At 32.5% G+C, this 26,523-nt stretch overlaps 1 protein-coding gene across 1 annotated transcript in view; it reads left to right on the top strand.

Moving 5' to 3' along the window:
- Nucleotides 1-20,580, top strand: part of LOC134716555 (uncharacterized) — a 38,368-nt gene extending 17,788 nt beyond the window's left edge. The window contains exons 5-6 of the mRNA XM_063579565.1: nucleotides 18,421-18,674; nucleotides 19,952-20,580. Of these exons, the coding sequence (XP_063435635.1) occupies nucleotides 18,421-18,674; nucleotides 19,952-20,580 (883 nt within the window). The remainder of the gene's footprint in view (nucleotides 1-18,420; nucleotides 18,675-19,951) is intronic.
- The last annotated feature ends 5,943 nt before the right edge of the window (nucleotides 20,581-26,523 follow it).

The following is a 26,523-nucleotide window of genomic DNA, read 5'->3' as shown; positions in this document are numbered from 1 at the left end:
GTAACAAAGTTGATAGGACAAAAAGTCACAAACAATTTGTTGACAATTGATTGAATATAAATGAAAAAAGATTTTGAAATATCTTCTTTTTATTACATATAATCATTTTTAATTTTAGGAAATTGTTCATAATATAAAAAAGAAGATGTGGTATGACAAAATGTTTGATTGCCAATGAGACAACTGTCCACAAGAGACCAAAATGACACAGACATTAACAACTAGATGTCTTTACGGCCTTCAACAATAAGCCAATATAAAGAAGATATGATATGATTGCCAATGAGACAACTGTCCACAAGAGACCAAAATGACACAGACATTAACAACCATAGGTCATCATACAGCCTTCAACAATGAGCAAAGCCCAAGGTAAAGCCCATACCGCATAATCAACTGGAAAAGGCAATCATACTATATCTTTTTTTTTATATTTACATGTTAAAAAATGCGTGCAAATGTAATCAAAAGCTGCACACAAACGTAATGATTTGTATGCGCAAATGTAATGGTAATGTGCGCAAACCTAATGCACTGATTTATTTGTTTTTAATAAATTTTAATTTAAAGTTGCTACATCATGTTCATGTATAAAACTTCAAGAAAAATACAAAAAGAGTGTTTTCTTGTTCAAAGAAAAATAATCTCAAAACTAAATTGTGACTTTTTGTCCTGTGACAGTGTGTGACTTTTTGACTGTGACTTTCTGTCCTACATTCAGATTGAATAGGGGTGTTTGGTTGATCCCGCCTCCCTCTATCTGAGACTACTATCTCAGTGAAGAGCTTTATGTTTCATGTACAAATGTATTGTGCTTGTCATATATGTATGTCGGATAAAAGCTCTACAGACCTTTAATATGTTGTATTGTTAATATATGTATAACCGACAATAAATAAATAGCCCCTAACAAGTAAGAATTATGTTACTTCTTTTTGTTTTGACCTCTTGCATGGGTTTTTATAGCCCCGTATTAAAATTATGCCCCCATTTAAAAAAAAAGGGGGTGTATTCTGTTTTACCCCCGTCTGTCCATCCATCCTTGCGTCAGTCAGTCCGTCCAATGAATATTTTTCGTCCCATTTTCCTTAGGAAATACAATAGAAAGATTTCTGAAATTTGGTTTCAGGGTTAAATAAATCAGCTATACCGTCTGATGCATTTTCAGATTCATCACTCGACAACTTCCTGTTTTCCCAACACTTGTATGATTTTACACATGATAGCCAAGTTGAAAGTTGAAAACTAACAACCTAATTTATGTACAAAAAAATTGAAAAACAGATAAGTTACATATAAACAAACGACAACCACTGAATTATCGGATCCTGACTTGGAACAGGCACAACCATAACAAATTGGCAGGGTATAAGGAACTTTGAAAATATTTAGTTTTTGTGGTTTGGTCTATTTTCCGGATACTGTAAGCAATAAGGCCCCTTTATTTAGTGAATGAAATAATTGTAAGATGCACTTAGCTGTCTGTCATATTTTATATGAACTTGACCTCATTTTCATGGTTCATTGGTCTATGAAACACTGCATTGTTTTGACAGTTTATCATATGTTTAAAGTTACAGGTAGATTATATTTGGTAGATATGAAACAATTGTGAGGTGTGCATGTCTGAATGGCAGATTCATATATAAACCATGACTGCATTTTATTGTTCTTTGGTCAATGATAAGTTTTCATGGTTTTGTCATTTTATCAGGCCACATTTAAAAGAATGTCAGTTTCCCCTCCCCCGGGTCTACCCTTTGTAAACAGACCTGGAAGGCAGGTTCTTGTTAGCTCACCTGACCTGAAAGGTCAAGTGAGCTTTTCTCATCACTTGGCGTCCGTCGTCTGTCGTCCTGCGTCTGTCATCGGTCGTCCGTAAACTTTTACAAAAATCTTCTCCTCTGAAACTACTTGGCCAAATTCTACCAAACTTGGCCACAATCATCCTTTGGGTATATAGTTTGAAAAATGTGTAGCGTGAACCGTCAAACCAACCAAAATGGCCGCCATGGCTAAAAATAGAACATAGGGGTAAAATGCAGTTTTTGGCTTATAACTCAAAAACCAAAGCATTTACAGCAATCTGACATGAGGTAAAATTGTTGATCAGGTCAAGATCTATCTGCCCTGAAATTTTCAAACGAATTGGACAACCTGTTGATGGGTTGCTGCCTGTGAAATGGTTATTTTAAGGAAATTTTGCAGTTTTTGGTTATTATCTTGAATACTATAATAGATAGTGATAAACTGTAAAAGCAATAATGTTCAACAAAGTAAGACCTACAAATAAGGCAACATGACCAAAATTGTCAGTCGACCCCTTAAGGAGTTATTGCCATTTATAGTCAATTTTTAACAACTTTTCATCATTTTTTGTAACTTTTTTAAAAATGTACTTCTCTGAAAATACTTTGCCAAATTTAACCAAACTTGGCCACAATTATCATTGTGGTTTGTAGTTTAAAAAATGTGTCCGATGACCCAGCCTACCAAACAAAATGGCCAACATGGCTAAAATTAGAACATAGTGGTAAAATGCAGGTTTTGCTTTATATCTTTGAAACTAAGACATTTAGGGCAAATCTTTCAAGATTTAAATGTCCATCAGAATAAGATATATCCCCTCACAAATTTTCAGTTGAATTGGACAACCTGTTGTTGGGTTGCTGCCCTAAAATTGGTGATTTTAAGGTAATTTTGTAGTTTTTGGTTATTATCTTGAATACTATTATAGATAGAGATAAACTGTAGACAGCAATAATGTTCAGCAAAATAAGATCTACAAATAAGTCAGCATGATCAAAATTGTTAGAGGACCCCCTTAAGGAGTTATTGCCCTTTATAGTCAAAATTGAAAAACTTTTCGTCATTTTTGTAACTTGTATAAAAATCATTTCTAAAACTACTTGGCCAAATTTAATCAAACTTGGCCACAATCATAATACTAGGGTATCTATTTAAAAAAAAGTTTCTAATGACCCCGCCTACCAACGAGGATGGCCGACATCAGTAAACACATTAACAGGTGAGCAACACAGGCTCTTGAAAGCCTCTAGTTTTTTTTAACAGGATGTGATTAAATTAACGGTACCAATTTTCTTGCACCAGGTATCATATAAAAAAAAAGATGTCTGCCTGCCAAGATTAATTTTACTGTGACCTCATATTCATAGAATAATGATAATATTCATGATATTGAACAGCAAGAATGATGAGTAAGTTGATGTTACAATGTATATACAAATAAGACAAAATTTTCAGTTGCCTACTAATTATGTAATACATGTAGTAGTTATTTTTGTCATTAAATGATATTTACCCTTTTATGTGTAGGGCAAGAACATGAAAGATATAGGAGAAACTATAAACAGAAGAAATTATCAACAAAATAAGATTTACAGAGGTCAACAAAGCCTAAATGGTAAGTCCACTGTTATAAAAGTTTTTGTCCTTGAATAATGATTAAATATTTATTAAAATAAGATGTGGTATGATGAAAGAGAAAACTATCCATCAGAGTTCAATTTAGTGGATGTTAGCATTGTAATTACTTATTAGAGGCCATTGATGACCTGTAAGTAATGAGAAAACCCATACCCTATACATGTTATAGTAATCTATAAAAGTCAACACCAACCAAATTTGAAACAGAGCATCAATTCAAACGTCAAATATACCAGACTAATTTATAAAAACAAAAAATTATGAAAAATAAAAATGACGGATATGAACCAACGTCAACCACTGAACTATGTACAAGCTCCTGATATTAGACAGGTATAATATGGCTGGGTTGATATAAAAATAAGAAACACTTAGCAGTCTGATTTCCAATGAGACATTTCTCCAATAGAGATCAAATGACATTTAAGGAGGCTCTAGCGTATAACAATTTCAGAAAAATGTTTAATATTTTTTTTTCATAACTCATTTTATTTATAACTTTATCATATGGTACACCAAATCATTCAAAACAATCAATTCGGTTTGGCCCCAGATGACTTTTAAAATGCATATATCATTGAAAGAGCTCCAAATTATCTCCCTTTGGTGCAAAAATGCAATTTTTTTTGCATTAGAAATGTAATATCTTATTTAACTCATCGGTGGCCTATATTTTTCATTATAATTTTAAATAAGCTGTACTTTACTAAACTATTATAAAATTTAAGCGATTTCTGTAATTTAGTACTTGAATATTTAAATGAAAGTTTATCATATTAATCATAAACATGATAAAATAGCCATTTTATTGATCTCTTCACTGATAATTTTTGAGTTTGTGTATTTGTAGGTCAGACTGTCAGACATCTCGATTTTCATGGTCATCATTCACAGATCAATACCGAACGGAAAACTAAAAGCTGGTATTTTTCTCCATAGTGCGACTTTTTTATTAATTTGAAATGGAACATGTTTTTTCCTACATTTATTTGAAAGAAGAAATTTCAACATGATGACTATAAACAAAAAGGAGTCATATCATCACGATCATTGATGCACAAGAACTTGATCATATAAATACAACAATGTAATTATCAATTGAAAGATGGAAAGAATGAACTAGATATTAGAATGTTGTTGTCCAAATAAACTTGCTTTGTCTTCTCATTTGAATCTCTCCATTCAATAAAGATGTACAGAGGAAGATCTTTGAAGAACAGATTGAAATAATGTTTTGTCTAAGAATTGCAGGAATATTCTAGTGAATGAAATTATTTATTGACTTCACTCTTATATAGTGGACTGAATAATTGTACTTGGCAAGTTGGGAATAAAGAAAGCAAAAACTTTAACAAAAAGTGTTTATATTATAAATTTGCAAATATAAGCATACTATTATGTACACCACAAAGGTATATATAATTCAAATGGTTTGCCTATACAAGTATTGCAATGAACCTATAACAAAGAAAATCTTACCTCATGAAAAGAGTGCACTATTCAGTCAGAATATGAAATATGTTTTCAGTTCTATTTTTCATAATAGAATAAACAAGACAAAGATTTCAAAACAATATTTTTTCATTTATTTAGAAATTTCATCATTTTGTTTCAGTGAAAGGACTTTGTTCTTATTATTATACATTCCAAAATAAGAATAATCTTTATTGTCATATAAACAAATAAAAAACATGTTTGTGACAATTTTTTTTTTTATATATATGTATATATAAAAAATATAAAAAAAACTCGTATACATTTAAAACATTTTACAACCAAACAGCATTCATTGTAACATACACATAACTTTATATTTATATATATTTATAATTTTAATCCTATAGGATTTTATTTTGTCCCATGGGATATTAAAAATCCCATGGGATTTTTTTTGTCCCATGGGACAACAAATATCCCATGGGACTACAATAATCCCATGGGACCAAAAAAAATCCCATGGGATTTAACCAAAATCCCATGGGATAATGGTAAATCCCATGGGATTTTGCCCTGTCCCATGGGATATTGAAAATCCCATGTTTTTATAATTCAAATTGCAAAATAAATATGAAAGTGACAGTATACAACCAATGAAATTATTGAATCCCATGTAATTCCGCACATTTTGATTATATACACGACACTGTAGCTCTTGTTTGAGGCGGCGGCGGATTTGCAAATGAGTGTTTTGCAAATTAAAAGTGTCCAGTGTTTATATATAGCATTATTTTAAGTCGATTCAACTACTTTTCTGGACAGAGAAAGATAACTCCAATTTTCAAAGAAGATTTCATAAAGCAATGGTTTTAGGTAATAATAATTCAACAACCATTCTGGACAAAGAAAGATAACTCCAATTTATTGTCTTGAATCTACAACCAGATGCTTCGCAGGGCGTAGCTTTATACGACCGCAGAGGTTGAACCCTGAACGGTTGGGGCAAGTATGGACACAACAATTTGGATTGTGATTAAATAGTTGACACAGCATAGGTTTCTGACACAGAATGAATGTGTTCTAATGAACTTAAAATTTTTGTTTTCTCTTAGAGCAATTCACTATGCTGTTCAATATTAATCCTCTCAAAAATGTTTGAAGAAATTTTCTTTTTATTTATGAAATTTCAAATGAGAAAAATTGAACCCAATTTTTTAATCACATCCCCCTTTCCCTTATTCCAAAACTAATCTCAATTAAAATATTCTAATTGAGTTTGCAACAATAACTACTCATTTAAATACATCATAAAATATTAAGATGTAAAACCAGATGCTTCGCAGGGCGTAGCTTTATACGACCGCAGAGGTTGAACCCTGAACGGTTGGGGCAAGTATGGACACAACATTCAAGCTGGATTCAGCTCTAAATTTGGATTGTGATTAAATAGTTGACACAGCATAGGTTTCTGACACAGAATGAATGTGTTCTAATGAACTTAAAAATTTTGTTTTCTCGTAGAGCAATTCACTATGCTGTTCAATATTAATCCTCTCAAAATAATGTTTGAAGAAATTTTCTTTTTATTTATGAAATTTCAAATGAGAAAAATTGAACCCAATTTTTTAATCACATCCCCCTTTCCCTTATTCCAAAACTAATCTCAATTAAAATATTCTAATGGAGTTTGCAACAATAACTACTCATTTAAATACATCATAAAATAAACTGTAAATAAAATGTAAAAAAACTGCTTGTTATCACTGAATGGTAAAGATTATTTCAATTTATCAGTTGGTAGTAAAAAGTGAATATACATTGTATATTGTATATAACAAAGATTTAAGTTGATTCTGGACAAAGAAAGATAACTCCAATTAAAAAAAATTCTTGCAATAAGATATTTCTTGCTTACTATTTTGGACAAAGAAAGATAACTCTAATTAAAAAAAAAATTGCTATTTCACAATATTGTGAAATTAGATATGTCTTGCCATTGCACAATACTGTTCAATTGAAAAGACTTGCTATTCCACAATACTTAATATAATAATTTTAGATCCTGATTTGGACCAACTTGAAAACTGGGCCCATAATCAAAAATCTAAGTACATGTTTAGATTCAGCATATCAAAGAGGCCCAAGAATTTAATTTTTGTTAAAGTCAAACTTAGTTTAATTTTGGACTCTTTGGACCTTAATGTAGGCCAATTTGAAAACGGGACCAAAAATGAAGAATCTACATACACAGTTAGATTTGGCATATCAAAGAACCCCATTTATTCAATTTTTGATGAAATCAAAAAAGTTTAATTTTGGACCCCGATTTGGGCCAACTTGAAAACTGGGCCAATAATAAAAAATCTAAGTTCATTTTTAGATTCAGCATATCAAAGAACCCCAAGGATTCAATTTTTGTTAAAATCAAACTAAGTTTAATTTTGGACCCTTTGGACCTGTAGACCAATTTGAAAACGGGACCAAAAGTTAAGAATCTACATTCACAGTTAGATTCGGCATATCAAAGAACCCCAATTATTCAATTTTGATGAAATCAAACAAAGTTTAATTTTGGACCCTTTGGGCCCCTTTTTCCTAAACTGTTGGGACCAAAACTCCCAAAATCAATACCAACTTTCCTTTTATGGTCATTAACCTTGTGTTTAAATTCCATAGATTTCTATTTACTTATACTAACGTTATGGTGCGAAAACCAAGAAAAAAGCTTATTTGGGTCCCTTTTTGGCCCCTTATTCCTAAACTGTTGGGACCTAAACTCCCAAAATCAATACCAATCTTCCTTTTGTGGTCATAAACATTATGTTTAAATTTCATTGATTTCTATTTACTTAAACTAAAGTTATTGTGCGAAAACCCAGAATAATACTTATTTGGGCCCTTTTTTGGCCCCTAATTCCTAAACTGTTAAAACCAAAACTCCCAAAATCAATCCCAACCTTTCTTTTGTGGTCATCAACCTTGTGTCAAAATTTCATAGATTTCTATTAACTTAAACTAAAGTTATAGTGCGAAAACCAAGAAAATGCTTATTTGGGCCCTAATTCCTAAAATGTTGGGACCAAAACTCCCAAAATCAATACCAACCTTCCCCTTATGGTCATAAACCTTGTGTTAAAATTTCATAGATTTCTATTCACTTTTACTAAAGTTAGAGTGCGAAAACTAAAAGTATTCGGACGACGACGACGCCAACGTGATAGCAATATACGACGAAAATTTTTTCAAAATTTGCGGTCGTATAAAAATGTTTGTTTTTGGTCCTCAATTCCTCAACTGTTTGCCCCATAACCCACAAAATAGACCCCAGACTTCTACTTATGGTATTAAATATTATGGTACAGTTTCAGAACAATTGAAATACTTATACAAAACTTTTTGTACTGACACAAGATTAATGCTTGTTTTGGGCACCTTTGGAACCCTTATTCATAAACCTTAGGGACTATATATATATAACCGCCCCAAAACAATCCCAAGCTTCCTTTTATGATTATAAATATCATGTTATAATTAAATGGCTTCCTTTTTACTTATACTGAAATTATTATCTGGAAACCATCCGTCTTGGGAAGACGACGACAGGATACCTACATGTATTTCAACTGCAAAAATCTCTGTGGTTGTATAAAAATTTCAAATATGTACAATGAAATATAGTTTCAAAATTGATAAGCCTCGATAGGCCTTATAATTTCTTCCCCACATAGTTGAAGGACCATTTACACTCAGGACCGAGTCATAAGTAGGCAGTACAGTCTACAGATGTATTAAAACAACCTAGCATCATATTGCTAGTAGTGGGAGTAGCGTCCTCGGGTAAATTTGTTCTTTTTTTTTATAATATGTTTGGTTCAAATCAAAATAGAATGCTTTTATCTCCCTTATACTTACATTGTAAATAGAGGTGGTACTACTTTGACAAATCCTTGTACATGAGAGTTTTCTGTCAAATCTTTATTTCACAAAGAATGAATTGCATAACAATGAACTGAGCTCAAAGCAAAGTACTTTAATAATACACTTAGACAAAGAGCTAAATCCAGTGATATACTTTGTACTTCAGGTCCTTCATTAACATCCATTGACCAAAACCATATCTCAACGACATTCCATACTACATGGTTGGATTCGGAAGTCCTGAAAAAGACATGATTTTTTTAACATATTTTAAGTATATATATACACAGGTTAAAACTTTCTTGTTGTATAATCATTCCGTATCTAGCAACTATCAATTTGCTTAATGCACATATTGATATATGTTGAGTGTACCTCTGTTGGAAATAAGAACACACAAACCTCCACCTAGTTTTAGTCAATGGACAAAACATTCAAAACTATAAAATATTATAAATCTAAGACTTGTCAGTGTCTATTTACCATTGCCACTGAATCAGTGATATATGTATTGTACACATAACTATATACATGCAAGACTAAAATTATAAAGTACATACATGTTTGTATATAAGACTAAAACTGACATTCAGTCTTTACAACATCTTCATTCCCAAAGTCATTTTCAAATCTGACTTCATGGTAAAATAAGATTCCATATCTACAACCAATTAAAAGGAAAAATCCCTCTGATAGACTAGCATTTAAATCCGATTTCTAAAATGGAAGCTAGGTCACCTTGGAACTTAGAACTAAAACCAGATGCTCCGCAGGGCGTAGCTTTATACGACCGCAGAGGTTGAACCCTGAACGGTTGGGGCAAGTATGGACACAACATTCAAGCTGGATTCAGCTCTAAATTTGGATTGTGATTAAATAGTTGACACAGCATAGGTTTCTGACAAAGAATGAATGTGTTCAAATGAACTTAAAATTTTTGTTTTCTCTTAGAGCAATTCACTATGCTGTTGAATATTAATCCTCTCAAAAAAATGTTTGAAGAAATTTTCATTTTATTTATGAAATTTCATTTCAAATGAGAAAATTGAACCCAATTTTTTTAATCACATCCCCCTTTCCCTTATTCCAAATCAATCTCAATTAAATTTCTAATGGAGTTTGCAACAATAACTACTCATTTAAATACATCATAAGATATTAATATGTAAAAAAAAACTGCTTGTTATCACTGAATGGTAAAGATTATTTTAATTTATCAGTTGGTAGTAAAAAGTGAATATACATTGTATATAACAAAGATTTGAGTTGAATCTGGACAAAGAAAGATAATTCCAATTAAAAAAAAATATTGCTATTTCACAATATTGTGTAATTAGATATTTCTTGCTTACTATTCTGGACAAAGAAAGATAACTCTAATTAAAAAAAATATTGCTATTTCACAATATTGTGCAATTAGATATTTCTTGCCATTGTGCAATACTGTGCAATTGAAAAGACTTGCTATTGCACAATACTTAATATAATATATTAGATCCTGATTTGGACCAACTTGAAAACTGGGCCCATAATCAAAAATCTAAGTACATGTTTGGATTCAGCATATCAAAGAACCCCAAGATTTAAATTTTTGTTAAAATCAAACTAAGTTTAATTTTGGACCCTTTGGACTTTAATGTAGACCAATTTGAAAACAGGACCAAAAATGAAGAATCTACATACACAGTTAGATTTGGCATATCAAAGAACCCCATTTATTCAATTTTTAATGAAATCAAACAAAGTTTAATTTTGGACCCCGATTTGGACCAACTTGAAAACTGGGCCAATAATCAAGAATCTAAATACATTTTTAGATTCATCATATCAAAGAACCCAACCGATTAATTTTTTGACAAAATCAAACTAAGTTTAATTTTGGACCCTTTGGACCTTAATGTAGACCAATTTGAAAATGAGACCAAAAATTAAGAATCTACATACACAGTTAGATTCCGCATATCAAAGAACCCCAATTATTCAATTCTTGATGAAATCAAACAAAGTTTAATTTTGGACCCTTTGGGCCCCTTTTTCCTAAACTGTTAGGACCAAAACTCCCAAAATCAATACCATAATCATACTTTTATGGTCATAAACCTTGTGTTTAAATTTCATAGATTTCTATTTACTTGTACTAAAGTTATGGTGCGAAAACCAAGAAAAATGCTTATTTGGGTCCCTTTTTGGCCCCTAATTCCTAAACTGTTGGGACCTTAACTCCCAAAATGAATACCAACCTTCCTTTTGTGGTCATAAACATTGTGTTTAAATTTCATTGATTTCTATTAACTTAAACTAAAGTTATTGTGCGAAAACCAAGAATAATGCTTATTTGGGCCCTTTTTTGGCCCCTAATTCCTAAACTGTTGAAACCAAAACTCCCAAAATCAATCCCAACCTTTCTTTTGTGGTCATAAACCTTGTGTCAAAATTTCATAGATTTCTATTAGCTTAAACTAAAGTTATAGCGCGAAAACCAAGAAAATGCTTATTTGGGCCCTTTTTGGCCCCTTATTCCTAAAATGTTGGGACCAAAACTTCCAAAATCAATACCAACCTTCCTTTTGTGGTCATAAACCTTGTGTTAAAATTTCATAGATTTCTATTCACTTTTACTAAAGTTAGAGTGCGAAAACTAAAAGTATTCGGACGACGACGACGACAACGACGACGCAGACGACGACGCCAACGTGATAGCAATATACGAGGAAAATTTTTTCAAAATTTGCGGTCGTATAAAAAATCAAACAATATATCTGATATATTTCAAATGCATGTACATGAAATAATATAAATCTCTAAAATTCACCATATTGTTCCCTTTTTCATCTTGTTAGATACTGTATATCCAGTGGCGGATCCAGAAATTTTCCTTAGTGGGGGCCCACTGACTGACCTAAGAGGGGGCTCGCTCAAGTCATGATTCAGTGATTCCCTATATAAGCAACCAAATTTTTTCTCAAAAAGCAGCCTCCACCCCATAAATCCGCCTCTGATATCAATCTCTAGATGTCTTTCAATTACATTCAGTTTAGTGTGGGTTGATCTTTGATTGTTGTACATGTTACAACCAGATTCCCGGCAGGGGGAAATTTTGTAAGACCGCAGAGGTTCAAGCTTACATTTTGAAATAAGGGGGAAAATGTAACCTTTTCAATTTATAAAACAGGTTCAACATCATTTCTATACATATATAAACATATTCTAAATTGTGGACACACCTTCATTAAATATTCTACTTCAATTAGTGGAGGAGATCAAATTAAAAAGTTGCAATGGTTAAATACTCCAATCACAGTCTTTCCTGCTAAAATCTGATGTGTAGAATGTGATAAACGGTTTTTGGGTCTTTGTCCTTGATCATATTGAGGTTATTTTGACACAGCAAAATATAAAGAAAATGTAAACTATGATCTGGAAATTGACTTCGTTTTCCCAAAATAAGCCCACTTAAACTGAACTTTAAATGCAAAAGACCTCTAAATGGCTAACAGATATTGCTATATAAAAGAATAGTCCATGATTATACATGTACATGATATTAAAAAATTCATGAAATTTACACTGATTCTGTCAGTTGAATGGACTAGAATGAGATAAGTTATATACATGATAGACATAAAGGTTTTTTCCAACAGTTGTGGTGTAAATTAAATCAGTTGTATTTTATGGTTGATATATTTATGTATATACATGTATGTAAATCATTGGCTCTTCAACCAATGATATTTTACAATATCGATTATTTGTTTATTTTTCTAATGTTGGTATTTTTCAGCATACTAAAAATGTTTTAACACAACACGAGCACAAGCTTGATAGGGTGTCCTCACACAGGGTTTCCGCTGGCGGTCGCCATTTTCCGAATTTGCGAAAAAATAATACTTGTGGCGATAAAAATTCGTCATTTGCTAAAGAATTTGGCGAAATGAAATATATAGAAAGATTTATTTTCCTCCTTCTTGTTTATTTACTTTTTTCGAGTTTCTCGGACTTTAACTTATCAGACAATACTCGGAATTCACCTTGACCTCATTAGGATTTTGTCAGAAAATCTATTATCAGCTGATTGCAATTTACAGCTATCGACAACAAAGGACTAATTAATAAAGGTGTTGATTGAATTGTTTGACAAAATGATATGGTTGAATGGCTTCCACTAAATGTCACATACAGGAGTTATTTACCACTTTTCGACTCACGTCTTTGAAGAACTCTTTTGACGTCTCCTCTCCATGTAAAGATAGTTTAGAAAAGAAAGCTGTTGTTGTGACAATAAATGTTAAAGGGCAAGAAAAATCTCCAATTTAAAACTTGAATTATCCTTTGACTTTGATGTAAGTAATTGATCAGGGAGACTACTTTAAAGTCGTTTGAGTGACACCCGTGTTTCAAGCATAGTTTTACGTCTCAACTTTTTCATTTAAGATGGTCAAGACGGTGGTTATGAAGAAGGGGGAGGGGGGGGAATGCCTTCTGGCGTCACAATTTCAAATGACATAGGATAACATATGATCTGTCCATATACATGTATGAGGGTAGAAATGGGGGTATCTTATTGAAGTATTCTTGCCAAATGAAGATTAAACAGTAATTCTTAGACATGACCATAAAAGAGGGGGGATAGGACCTTTATCGGGACTCCAGGATCGGGTGTTTTAAAGCTCTGGATTATCCCCCCTCATAAAATGTACACTTTTTTCAAGACGATTAAAAAATCAGCTGAATTTGACAAATCACACTATTTGTTTTCCAAAAATAACCGTAATTGGATGGGGGTTCTGTGTATTCACATTATTTGAACAACTCTCCTTTAGCCGAGAAAAAAGAGATCCATGTTTCAGGTAACCTGACCGACCCTGTTTTTTAGCCCCGACCCTAACTTTTTTATTGGATCTTTATTCTCTCTTGCTTCCTCTTGCATAGAAAGCCAGTAAAACATTTTATTAATGTCAAAAGGTATTCCAAATAGGTTAAAATCCAAGAAATTTGCACAGCAGGTGCTTCAAAAACATTGCAAATGGCCCAAGACCACAATTAATGACCCAGCTTTTCGTTGTTCACGAATGTAGTTCCTTTTAATTAGAGTGTATTTTTCCTTAATTTTTTTTCTTTCCCTTCCCCAATCATTTCTTAGATTTTATTGGGTGGAAATGAAAGATGAGAGGTAAAATAATTTTTTGGATGTTGTATTTAAACTCATTTTGATATGGAATGAGTGATTAGGCCAAGTGCAAAAAGGTCATATTTACAGTTTTCGGAACATCTCTTGACTTGTCCATAGGGGTATGGATGTATATTGGCTAAATTTGTAAAAGTGATTGCTTCAATCTTTCTGAATTTTGGATATATTTTTGGACTAGTGCTATACATAAGACACACAAAAAATTTGACAAAAGTGCATGGTGCAATTTTTTTAATGATACAAAATGTTCTAAAGAAATGATAGAGAAATTAATTGTGGTCTGTGGCCAAATGGCACACTTCCGGTTTTTGAAACTAATTATGGATCAGGACTTGTAAAAAACATGATAAATACTCAATAACTCAAATATGAAATTTTGAATCATCACCAAAAAGTATACAGATATTAAAATTAATGTAACTAAGAAGTGTTTAAAGTTTTAGCCATAATCAAGAATTGTTTTTGAGATACAGTGTGACATGTGAAAAAAAACACCCCCCTGTTTAAGTTACAATGTGCCGTAACTCAAAAAGTTTTAATCTTATTTTCACCAAAAAGTATACAGATCATGTGACCATCATAAGAAACAACTATATTAAGTTTCAAGAAATTTGGATAAGTCTTTCTCAAGTTACGGTGCCACATGTTTACGCTGGACAGACAGACGGACACCTGACATTTGTATACCATAATACGTCCCGTCTTTGACGAACATATAAAAAGCAGTACTAAGCGTGCATGTTACGCTAGAAACATATTCAAAGAATAAAGTTTTATAACTTCTTAATGTCATATCCAATATTTATCAAAACCTAAAGGGGAGTTACATGTATCTTACTTCCTATATTTTTTCGTGGATGTCAATACACCTAATCGCTATTTATTCCATACCAGATAAATTCTAAAATTACACAACTTTTTCATCCAGTTGAAGCTATTTCGGGGCCGTTGAAACAATTCACCATGCACAATACTTTTTAATGAGACCCATTTTAACTTGTAAATACTTTAAACAAAATAATTTTTTACTTCAATTTTCAAATTCGAAAAATAGTGGATCATACTCTATTAAAGTTTCTTGATGATCGCTTTCAAAAGTTTTTCCTCCCTTAAAGCTCTTTAGTAAAAAACCTTTATTTTCAGTCGCATGACCCAAACAGAAAGTTGTACATACAGTGTATGACTGTTTTTCCCAGATTGGACAAAATAGCGATAATTAAATAAAGTGTAATTTCCGGGATTGTTGAAAACTTGCATATTCATCACTATCTGATTTTGTGGTTTTAACAATCCAGACAGACAAATAGCAATAAGGTGTTTAGGAAAACATGACCTAAATCCTCCTTCATATAAGACAAAAAACATGGGAACTCATACTGAATGGTCAAATATGTTCAATATGAAAATTTCAGTTAAGATGGTAAAATCACAAATCAGCCGTTAATGTAAATGAACTATAAGTATGACTTTTGAGCAAATTTAAAGGGAAATGACGGGGAAGGGGGAAATTAGCTTTCAAGGGGAGCAAATGCTGTTTAAATTGGTAAGCGGGTTTAAATATAGAGGGAAAGTGGAGTCATCTTTTTAGACTTTAGTTACATGTAAATATAACTTATGTAGACTTACCTTCTAATTCTATAGACTATTAAAAAAAAAACCACACACAACTCGGAACTATTTCTAATTCACTTGGACTACTGATATGCATACCTAAAAACAAAACAAAAAATATCATAAAATAGTGATTGAAAGATTCATAACACTTTGAAAGGATAATTCAGACACGTGTTACACAAGGAGCATGTTTGTTTACAAATAATAATGTCACGTGATCGCGCACTGACCTCGCATGCTGCCCCTTACAATTCACTAATACATGTACATAACCATTTTCATGCAAACATGCAACGTGAATGTGATTTGTTATCAAATAATACAAAAATAATGAATGAACCGTTGAAGAAGAAATTATTTCATCAAAAAGATTGGATTTTCACTTTCGACACGAATAGGTCGAGCAGTGAGGTCGAGTTGACATTCCTGTCATCGGATATAGTATTGAGATAAATGGGATAACACGGACCGTCAAAAAGGTCTAGAGAAGCACATCAGTAGAACCTTAACATAAATAAATAATACTTACCAACATTTCTCTAATTGATAACCTATAGAACTGAAATTTCACAAAAATACCGGTGAATAATTTTTGTTGTGATGCTGGTTAAATTGGCGCTAAATAAATATTCTTACTCCTATTGCTTCATGTAAAAAAAAATGTATAGAATTGAATTCGACTACAGTTCAGAATAAAAAAAACGTGAATATGCAAAAGCCAGGTAATATGTTAATGATAAAGTGTGTATAAATTTTCGTAAACGAAGTTACCCGTATACTTCACCAAGAATTACATTTGAGCGCAAAGTTCTGTATGTATGTGTGATTTGGTTGGTTTATGTAACATAATTTAGACTGGGATCCTGGCTAATCTTGACCTTACGACGCGCAGCTAGATTGGGCCGGATCCCAGGCTAATGTAACATCGTAGAACTCGGGAATTTTTTGCGTTGCTATTAGATCATTGAGGCCATCTATTTTTATTGCGGGTTCCACATATTCAAATCGGAATTATAGAAAAAATGGAATGTTGTGAGCAGAAACAAAACAGAAATGATGAACACTGCAACATTTCCAGCAAAATATAAATAGAATGGAGGATCTGTGTATTCACATTATTTGTAAAACTCAACTTATTCATGTGAAGCGTGTGCTTTGCATCGAGGCTTATTCATAACATCGAGGCTTATTATGCTAATCATTGACGCCACAGTACTTCAACCAATCAGACAATGTTTATTTGGGGCATTCGATCGATTTTAACTCAGATTTTGGAATATTTCAATCGAAATTATAGAAAAATGGAATGTTGCTGGTACATATAAAATAGAAAATGATGAATACTTTTAGCTAAAGATAATTTGGATGGGGGTTCTGTGTATTCACATTATTTGCACAACTCTCCTTACTGATGCCATATTTTGGAATTTCCGTGACCTAAATGGTTCGCGAAAATTAATATTTTTATATATAGTATAGTAATTATATATATATATATATATAGACAACTATACCATGTATACGGCATTGGGTTTTCTCATCGTTGAATGCCGTACGATTGTTTATTATTGCTAGCATTATTTAATTGAAGTTTGGTTGATAGAAAATTTGTCTCCTTGGCGATTATACCGTTTCTCCTTATTTTTTATGTAGTTAAGGATAAACCGTGGATGCAGCTAATACTGTGAACAATAGAATCAGAGATTTAGAGTACACAATCCGTAGAGATCATGAAGTTTGGAATTCTCCATACGAACTATATATATCCCATATTAACAGACCAATGGCAAATACAGATTACCATGAATACTTTATGCTACATATACCAAAAACACATAAAAATAAACAACAACTAATAGTGCGTAGATAAAAAAATTAGTTGACTCCTGTCCTAAGTTCTAGATTTGTGAACTGTTCCGAAGGCACAAAGTAATTTCCTTTGGATATTGTTTATTGATTTAAGATTTTCGTAAAAGTGTCTGCAGTGCCACAAATGACCTGTCTAACAGTCAAAGATTTCAAAATTGCAATTATGGTCCTGATGGAAGTTTTTTTTGGTACCATAAAAAGTGTCAATCCTTTTAATGCAGGAAGTGTTTGTAGTACCGCAGATGACATGTCAAACCTTTTATCATTTTAGAATTGATGTGTTCGGTCCTTCTAGAAGTGTTTACAGTACCCAATGTTGATATGTCAAACCTTTTTTAAAACATTTTATAATTGATCTGTTCGGCCCTGCAGGGAGTGTTTGTACTACCACATTGTTAATATGTCAAACCTTTTAACATTTTAGAATTGTTCTGTTCGGTCCTGCAGGAAGTGTTTACAGTACCCAATGTTGATATTTTAAACCTTTTATCATTTAAGAATTGACCTGTTCGGTCCTGCAGGAAGTGTTTGTAGTACAGCAGACGACATGTCAAACCTTTAATCATTTTAGAATTGTTCTGTTCGGTCCTGCAGGAAGTGTTTACAGTACCCAATGTTAAAATATCAAACCTTTTAACATTTTAGAATTGACCTGTTCGGTCCTGCAGGAAGTGTTTGTAGTACCCAATGTTAAAATATCAAACCTTTTAACATTTTAGAATTGACCTGTTCGGTCATGCAGGAAGTGTTTGTAGTACAGCAGACGACATGTCAAACCTTTTATCATTTTAGAATTGATCTGTTCGGTCCTGCTAGAAGTGTTTACAGTACCCAATGTTGATATGTCAAACCTTTTTTTAAAACATTTTAGAATTTATCTTTTTTCGACTTGCAGGGAGTGTTTGTAGTAGCATATTGTTAATATGTCAAATCTTTTAACATTTAAGAATTGACCTGTTCGGTCCTGCAGGAAGTGTTTGTAGTACAGCAGACGACATGTCAAAACTTTTGAAATATCTGACCTCTGGTGAATATATGGACCAATTGGGCATTGACGATGATGTATTTAATGGCCTGTTTAAGCAAAAAAGTATAATGCCGAAGTCATTCTCCTCTAGATACAACTTGGAGTACCCCCAGTTTCCTATATCATTCGATGCCTATGGATATGGGATGGCCTGGTTTTTAACAAAATACAGAGGTGAGGATAATTGCACATATAAATACTAACAGACAAACGAAAATTGAAAAAAACCGTGAAACAGTAGATTAAAGTCTACTAAAAGAGTTTGAACCAATTTCTATTGAATTATTGTCACACAAGAAACATTTTCGGAAGTCTTTTGTGTTTACTTCTATTTAAAATATTGCAGCTTAATGTGTTTTTTTGAAGTTTTCAATACACGTTGTCTTGTCGCTATAGATGCAACCTTCATAGAAATCTGTAAACTGTAAAATACATTGGTTTCCTCTTAATAGCGGAGGTATAGGGTTCGATCCTAGTCTACACTAAATACATGGAAGCAGGCATTGGCTTGCCCCCATCTCATCATTCGGTATTTTGCAGTATAACATACTGGTTTACTCGGAATCATTATACTATTTCCGGTTAGGATTCACATGAACATATTTACTTAGAACTAGCAAGTTAAAAATTCTGCCAAGGGAATGGGTTAAGTACAAAGCAGATATGGATATCAATATTACATTCACATGTTCTGGTCATGACATGCCTAAAGTATTCCGCCACTGAAATGCCTAAAGTATTCGCCACTGACATTAAACAGCAAGCCATCATCTTTTTATTGTTTTGCATTTTTCCGTATATATATCGTTTATGTTATTTTCGTTATTGGGGTACTGTTTTGTCTTGGCCTTTCGTCACAAGACGGTATCCAAAAACTGTTGTTCGCATGAATGTCATATCATTACACCGGCACTTGTCTCAGAATTTGTTTTTCCCATATATATACCTTAATGTAACACAACACATATATATTTATAGTTTGTGGCATAACATCTTAGACACTAGCTAATTGTTTTCTGTTTATTATTACAGTTATATTAAGATCCATTTCGTTACATCTTGTGATCAATTTTATTTGGCAGTCGCCAATGGCAGTCAGCAGGGTTAACGAGCATCAGTTGTTCGACCTGTTAGTCAAATGCGTTTTGTTTGAATATACTTTTTTACTTTTTTTGTTTTTTTTGCTATATTTAGACCCTTCTACAACTAAATTTGTTTTACATGCACAAGCATAAAAATTGCGGTTTTTATCCAAAGCAATCATAGGTTTGAACATATGATTATATATATATGTGTGTTATATTAAGGTATTTTGTATTAAGGTATATAGGGGGGGGGGGGATTTCTGACACAAGTGCCCATGTATCTTTTTATAACTCGTCAAGATCTGTATCACACACGTTTAATGTGTAATATTTATACTATACACATTTATACATATATTTTTACAGATTTGGACATGTATTTCCACACTGGAGGATTATACGGATTTACTTCAGTTCTCGGATATATTCCAAACAAAAATATTAGTGTGTTTCTAAACTCGAATGGCTTAGGAAAATCAGGTTTCCGTAATATCATGCTTCCAACCATGTATTATATATTCGATACATTACTGGAGCTTGAACCATGGCTGAATGAAACAACAGCATGTAGCTACCCATCACCATGGAATCACATTCCAGAGAAGAACACGACAGCAAGAAATAGGACTCAAATTAACATCTCCGAAACTGAGAGATTCATTGGAAACTATAGTAACTCTCTGTATGGTGATGCTTCTGTTTCAGTTATTAACGAAACGCTTACACTTCAATATGGTAGATTACTTCACGGAACGCTATCTCATCTTTCTCTAAACATATTTAACTTAACAATACTAGAGCCATTGAACAAAGTGGTATCTACTTATATGATCGTTACCTTTGAGAGTTTTCACGATGAACAGTTTCATCGACTTCGTTTCGATATACATCCTATGTTTGACAGAGTTTCTCAAAACGTGAACAGAGCCAATGGTGTCGAATGTTCCTTTCTATTATATATGATTCTTGTTCTGATTTGTATAGTTCTAGTTTGAAAGATTTAAATTTTAATAAAAGACGAAACACAAATGTATGAATGTAATGATAATTTGTAACATTTAAAGTCTTTTGTTTAAATATTTTATATATATATATATTTTACCAGTCATTATACATTATATATTATAATGGGATCTTAATTTTACATAGCGAAGGGGATTTGCAATTAAAATAAGTTTACGCATTTTAGAAACTGGCAGATTAATACAATGCAAATAAGATTTTCAACTGGACAAATAGTATAAGTTTAAGAAACATATAATGAAATGAACGGGTAATGCATAAGTGGAATTTAAAATTTGAAAGTTGTAAACTCGAGTTTAAGACAAGTTGTATCTTAACGATCAAATTGATATGAATGTCGTCCTTTCAGACGTATAAACTCATCATAAATACCAAGATTGAAATTTTGTATTCGCGCCAGACGCGCTTTTCGTCTCCAAAAGACTCACTAGTGACGCATGGATATACATAAGTTTTAAGGACAAAGTTGAAGAGCATTGAGGACTAAACCTTTTTTTTTAAGTTTACATATTTATTTCACATCCATATAGGTTCTATATCCATATATTCAGTTATGTTTAACATTTGAAATATATGGATGTGAAATAAATATGTAAACTTAAAAAAAAAAGATTAGAAAAGTATTCGTATTTCAACGTTTTGTAAACAGTTAATTCATAATTATGACCATATCAATGGTAATTCACGTCAACACATAAGTGCTGACTAGTGAGCTGGTGATAACCTCGGGGAATAAAAAAACTTAATCAGCATTGGCATCGACCCAGTGATTGCAAATAAACTCGTCATACCAGGATTGAAATTTTATAGTTGCGCCAGACGCGTGTTTCGTCATCAAAAGACTCACCAGTGACGATCGAATCTCAAGAAGTTTAAAAGGCCAAAAAAGGACGAAGTTTGGCACACTTTTTTGGAATTTTGGGTCTCCAATGCTCTTCAACTTTATACTTGTTTGGCTTTCTAACTATTTAGATCTGAGCGTCACTGATGAGTCTTATACATGTATATATATGTAGACATAGCACATAGCACGTCTAGCGTATGGAGTTATAAGCCTGGTACCTTTGATAACTGTTGAGAAGCATTTAGGATCTAAAATTTCAAAAAAATATAATTTTACAAAAATTATTGATCCCTGAAATGCATACTAACTTAAACAAAAAAGATAAGATGCGAGTTCAATGTAAATGGGCAGTGAAATTGTGGGTCTGAATACTTCCATCCTATCTGACAAGCTCAGTCTCTAAATAACACCCGCTTAAAAATGTTGGCATTTATTTTTTAAATTCAAGACTCGATATTTCTTGATTTTACCTGACTGTGTCCATAAAAAGTAAAATCCCAAACATACCGAACTTCGAGGAATATTCAAAACGAAAAGTCTCTTGTCAACTATCAAAATCAAAGGCTCAATCACATCAAACAAATGGATAACAACTGTCATGTTCCTGACATGGTACATGCATTTCTTCTACAATTACTACGCCCATAGACTACCCATCTCTAAGCACATAAAACTAATAAAAAAAAACTAAATTTCAAATTGAATACCCACACGACAGTGCCATGTGCTGATTTTAATTGCACATTATGATACATAATATCATGTCGACAAAATATATTTAAGTAATTCATAATTACTACTGAAATCAAAACATTTCATATAACATCAAATAAATTCACATAAGCAAGATAAAAAATTTCAACTGAGAAACACGTCTAGTCGAGTCGGCCCTGTCGTGCTGAATGGCTATATCCCATGAAGCGCGGGAAAACAACTAACGGTCTATGGGAGACAACTAGAAGAAATTAAATTCAATCTAATTCAGTTCCTTCAAACGGTTGAAATTACATTTTTCTTATGTAGAAAATGATGGTTTTAACCTTATTTTATAGCTAGCTAAACCACTCACTTGTATGACAGACGCATACAATACCATTATATTGACAACAATGTGTGAACGAAACAAACAGACACAATAGGTAAAAATGTCAGAAATTTGGGAACAACAGTCAACAATGTGTTATAATCTGAATCACAATAAAACAAAATGAATTAAGTAACGAAGAAACACAAAAAGGCAAGTACAGAGTACAGAGCCACACCATATGTAACAATGAAACACAAAAAGGCATATAGGCAAAATTGAAAGACAATGAAATTGAGAATAGAAATAAAAATGAGTAAAAGACACAACAATCTGACCATAGAGCAGACAACAGCCGAATGCCACTAATTGGTCTTCAATGCAGCGAGAAACTCCCGCACCAGAATGAGTCCTTCAGCTGGCCCCCTAAAAAATATGTATATTAATTCAGTAATAACGGATATCATACTAAACTCCGAATTATACACAAGAAACAAAAAAATAAAAATCAGTAAATAAGAATGCAAAATTTTATTATATCACATTAACGGGATGTATAAGTACAGAGCCACGTCACATGTTACAAAGAAACACAAAAAGGCATAACGACAAAGCACAATATTAAAAATAAAAGCCAATAATACAAACATTAACTATAGAACAATAATACAATGACCGGGGTGTAAAATTATAGAGCCGCGTAAAATGGGTATCACAAAAATAGACTAAACAGTAAAAGTAATATTAAAAAGACAAGTTAAAGAATACCATTACGCATAATCTTTACTTCAAGACCATCGTGTATTGTTTGTGAAGTTGATAATGAAAATTTGTCAACAAGGTCTTGGTAACTTCCGATGAAAATGTTTAGAAAAAAAGGACGAGACGATTGGCGTTATTTGACATACTCCAGCATCTTCAACTTTCTGATCTGACACTGTAGATGTTTTACACAAAGCTTGAGAAGCAGGTGTAAAGGTTGTTCTTACGTTGTCATGTTGCAATTTCTGTCTGTAATTAAGCAGATGGCGTTGAATGCTGTATTAATTGTTTTTCCTATAGATCCATCCGACGATTTTAATGAAAAGTTATATTATTGGCAATCATCTAACGTGTTCCTATTTTATTATAATCTGTACACAAATAACTAACATTTGTCTATATTTAACTGTATTTAATTAACATACTATATAGTAAAAAATCATTTCTGTAGATCACCGAAAGGGGAAGTGGTCTAGAACACAGTATTATTTTATTTAGGGGGTTCACTATACACGCACATTTTTATTAGTCTTCACTTCAAGGTTAATCGAGCAAATTTTATTTAATAAGGCTTTTTACTTTACTACGGGCTCATAAGGATCTTAAATCTGATTTTATTGCTGTGTCCACAATAGACACAGCAATATTATTCTACGTATTTCACCTGTATCGGTTTGGACAATTCCATGGACTATTCCATACACACACCATTATGCTTAAGGGGTTTTCATATGTCATGTCAAGATGATATAGGCTATTTACCGTTGTTTGCCACAAAAAAAATCTGGTAAAGTCACTTTTCTGAAAAACCAATATAAATATAGTTAACATATTTATATATTTAATCTAACTGTGTTCATTGACCCGATTTTTTTAATGACAACACACACCTAAAATTCGTTTTGGTCTATTCCATGACATTTGCGCGGGAAATATTCATCAGAGACTTTTAAAATAATTTTAATGGACGTTCATTTGGAAAATTTTACTATATAATCTATTTTATGTGAACAATTGTCATATGTTTTTCTTTTTCATACATTTAAAGGATCAACGTTATTTAAATTCCGTATATCTTCATTTGACATCAGGTTTGTACGCATTTAGTCTCTTCTGTAGTCTATTATCAAAACTGAAGGCCGCGAAGGGACACATGTCATGATGACACGTGCTGCACAATCCCACACATTTCACATTATGTAATACTGTTTGCGATATAAATATAGTTGATGCGTATCCGATCCGTGATTTGTATATATTTCAATGGTGCTCTCGGTAAGGCCAAAAAAAAATATGTTTGATTATGGGTACCTGACCGATCCTATTTTGAGCACCCACCCTAAGCCATTTTATTGCCGTCGTAAGAAATAATCCAATCATTATAAATAGGGGGAACTCTCGCCCCATGGACAACTCGGACCACACAATTCAAAATCATGGCACAAAAAATAAAATGGACAAAATAATAAAAAGAAAATACATACCTACCTACCTACCCTACATATTTTGATGATGTAACCTTAAACAGACATGTTAGTTTTCTCGTTTGAATTGTTTTACATTGTCTTATCAGGGCCTTTTATAGCTGACTGCGGTATGGGCTTTGCTCATTGTAACATGTACAACAATCAAACATCAACCCACACTAAACTGAATGTAATTGTAACATGTACAACAATCAAACATCAACCCACACTAAACTGAATGTAATTGTAACATGTACAACAATCAAACATCAACCCACACTAAACTGAATGTAATTGTAACATGAACAACAATCAAACATCAACCCACACTAAACTGAATGTAATTGAAAGACATCTAGAGGTTGATATCAGAGGTGGATTTAGGGGGGGGGGGGCCCTGCTTTTTGAGAAAAAATTTGGTTGCTTATGTAGGGAATCACTGAATCGTGACTGGAGCGACTCTTAGGTCAGTCAGTGGGCTCCCACTTTAGAAAATTTCTGGATTCGCCACTGGATATACAGTATCGAACAGAAGATAAAAAAGGGAACAATATGGAGAATTTTAGAGATTAATATTATTTCATGTACATGCATTTGAAATATTTAAGATATATTGTTTCCCTTTTTTTTGTTCTAGGTTCCACGTTGACCTAGCTTCCATTTTCGAAAACTGTGATTTAAATGCTAGTCTATTAGAGGGATATTTCCTTTTCATTGGTTGTAGATATGGAATCTTTTTTTACCATGAAGTCAGATTTGAAAATGACTTTGGGAATGAAGATATCGTAAAGACTGAATGTCAGTTTTAGTCTTATATATCTATAATACTAAAATTACAAGTCCAATTTGTCAGCCGTTATCGCGTAAAAACGACAAATCAAAGAATTTGACTTTATATATAACTAATGTAGTACAAAGGTGTAGATTAAAAATTACACCACTCCAGGCCCTTTTATTTTCCACGTAATTAATATTGCCAATAATTAAGAAGTTCCGGATCGAGTCCGATACCGATACCAAAAATTAATAGTATATTCACCTGTTACCGATTACCTTATTTGTACGTTCCGCGTCTGACAGGTGCACCACCAAACGGTGTATTCAGGATTAATATGCTATATACACGGGTCGTATCCACAGGGTTGAAACTACTAAATTGTCAAATTTTAATCAGTTTAGACTTTCTAAGATACATTGTTACAATACAAATACTTAAATCTGGACTAAAAATAAGGCGTATAGGTACAATTTTCAATTTGTTAGCCGGCATGACGTAAAACAGCGAATCAAAGAATTCAATTTTATTTACAACTAATACATGTATGTATATGACAATGCTGTTGATTAAAAAAATACTCCATTCCAGGAACTTTTGTTTTTCAAATAATTAATATTACCAATAATTGATAAGTTCCAGTTCGACGGTTTCAATCAGAAAGATTTGAAAGCAGAGAAAACTGTGTATCGTTTAATCGGCATAACTTTATCAGATAAAAATACTAATACTAAAATAAGGCTTGCACATAGTTATATACGTTAACTCAGTCATGGACCTGCGATACCACGTGTCTGTTCTAGTGTACTTTATAATTTTAGTCTTGCATGTACATAATTATGTGTACATATATCACTGATTCAGTGGCAATGGTAAATAGACACTGACAAGTCTTAGATAATATTTTATAGTTTTGAATGTTTTGTTCGTTGACTAAAATTAGGTGGAGGTTTGTGTGTTCTTATTTCCAACAAAGGTAAACTCAACACATATCAATATGTGCATGAAGCAAATTGATAGTTGCTAGATACGGAATGATTGTAC

Source organism: Mytilus trossulus, chromosome 4 (genome assembly GCF_036588685.1).
Source record: "Mytilus trossulus isolate FHL-02 chromosome 4, PNRI_Mtr1.1.1.hap1, whole genome shotgun sequence".
Lineage (NCBI taxonomy): Eukaryota > Metazoa > Mollusca > Bivalvia > Mytilida > Mytilidae > Mytilus > Mytilus trossulus.
Note: the sequence above shows the minus strand (reverse complement) of the source record. Positions and strands in the feature narration are given on the sequence as shown.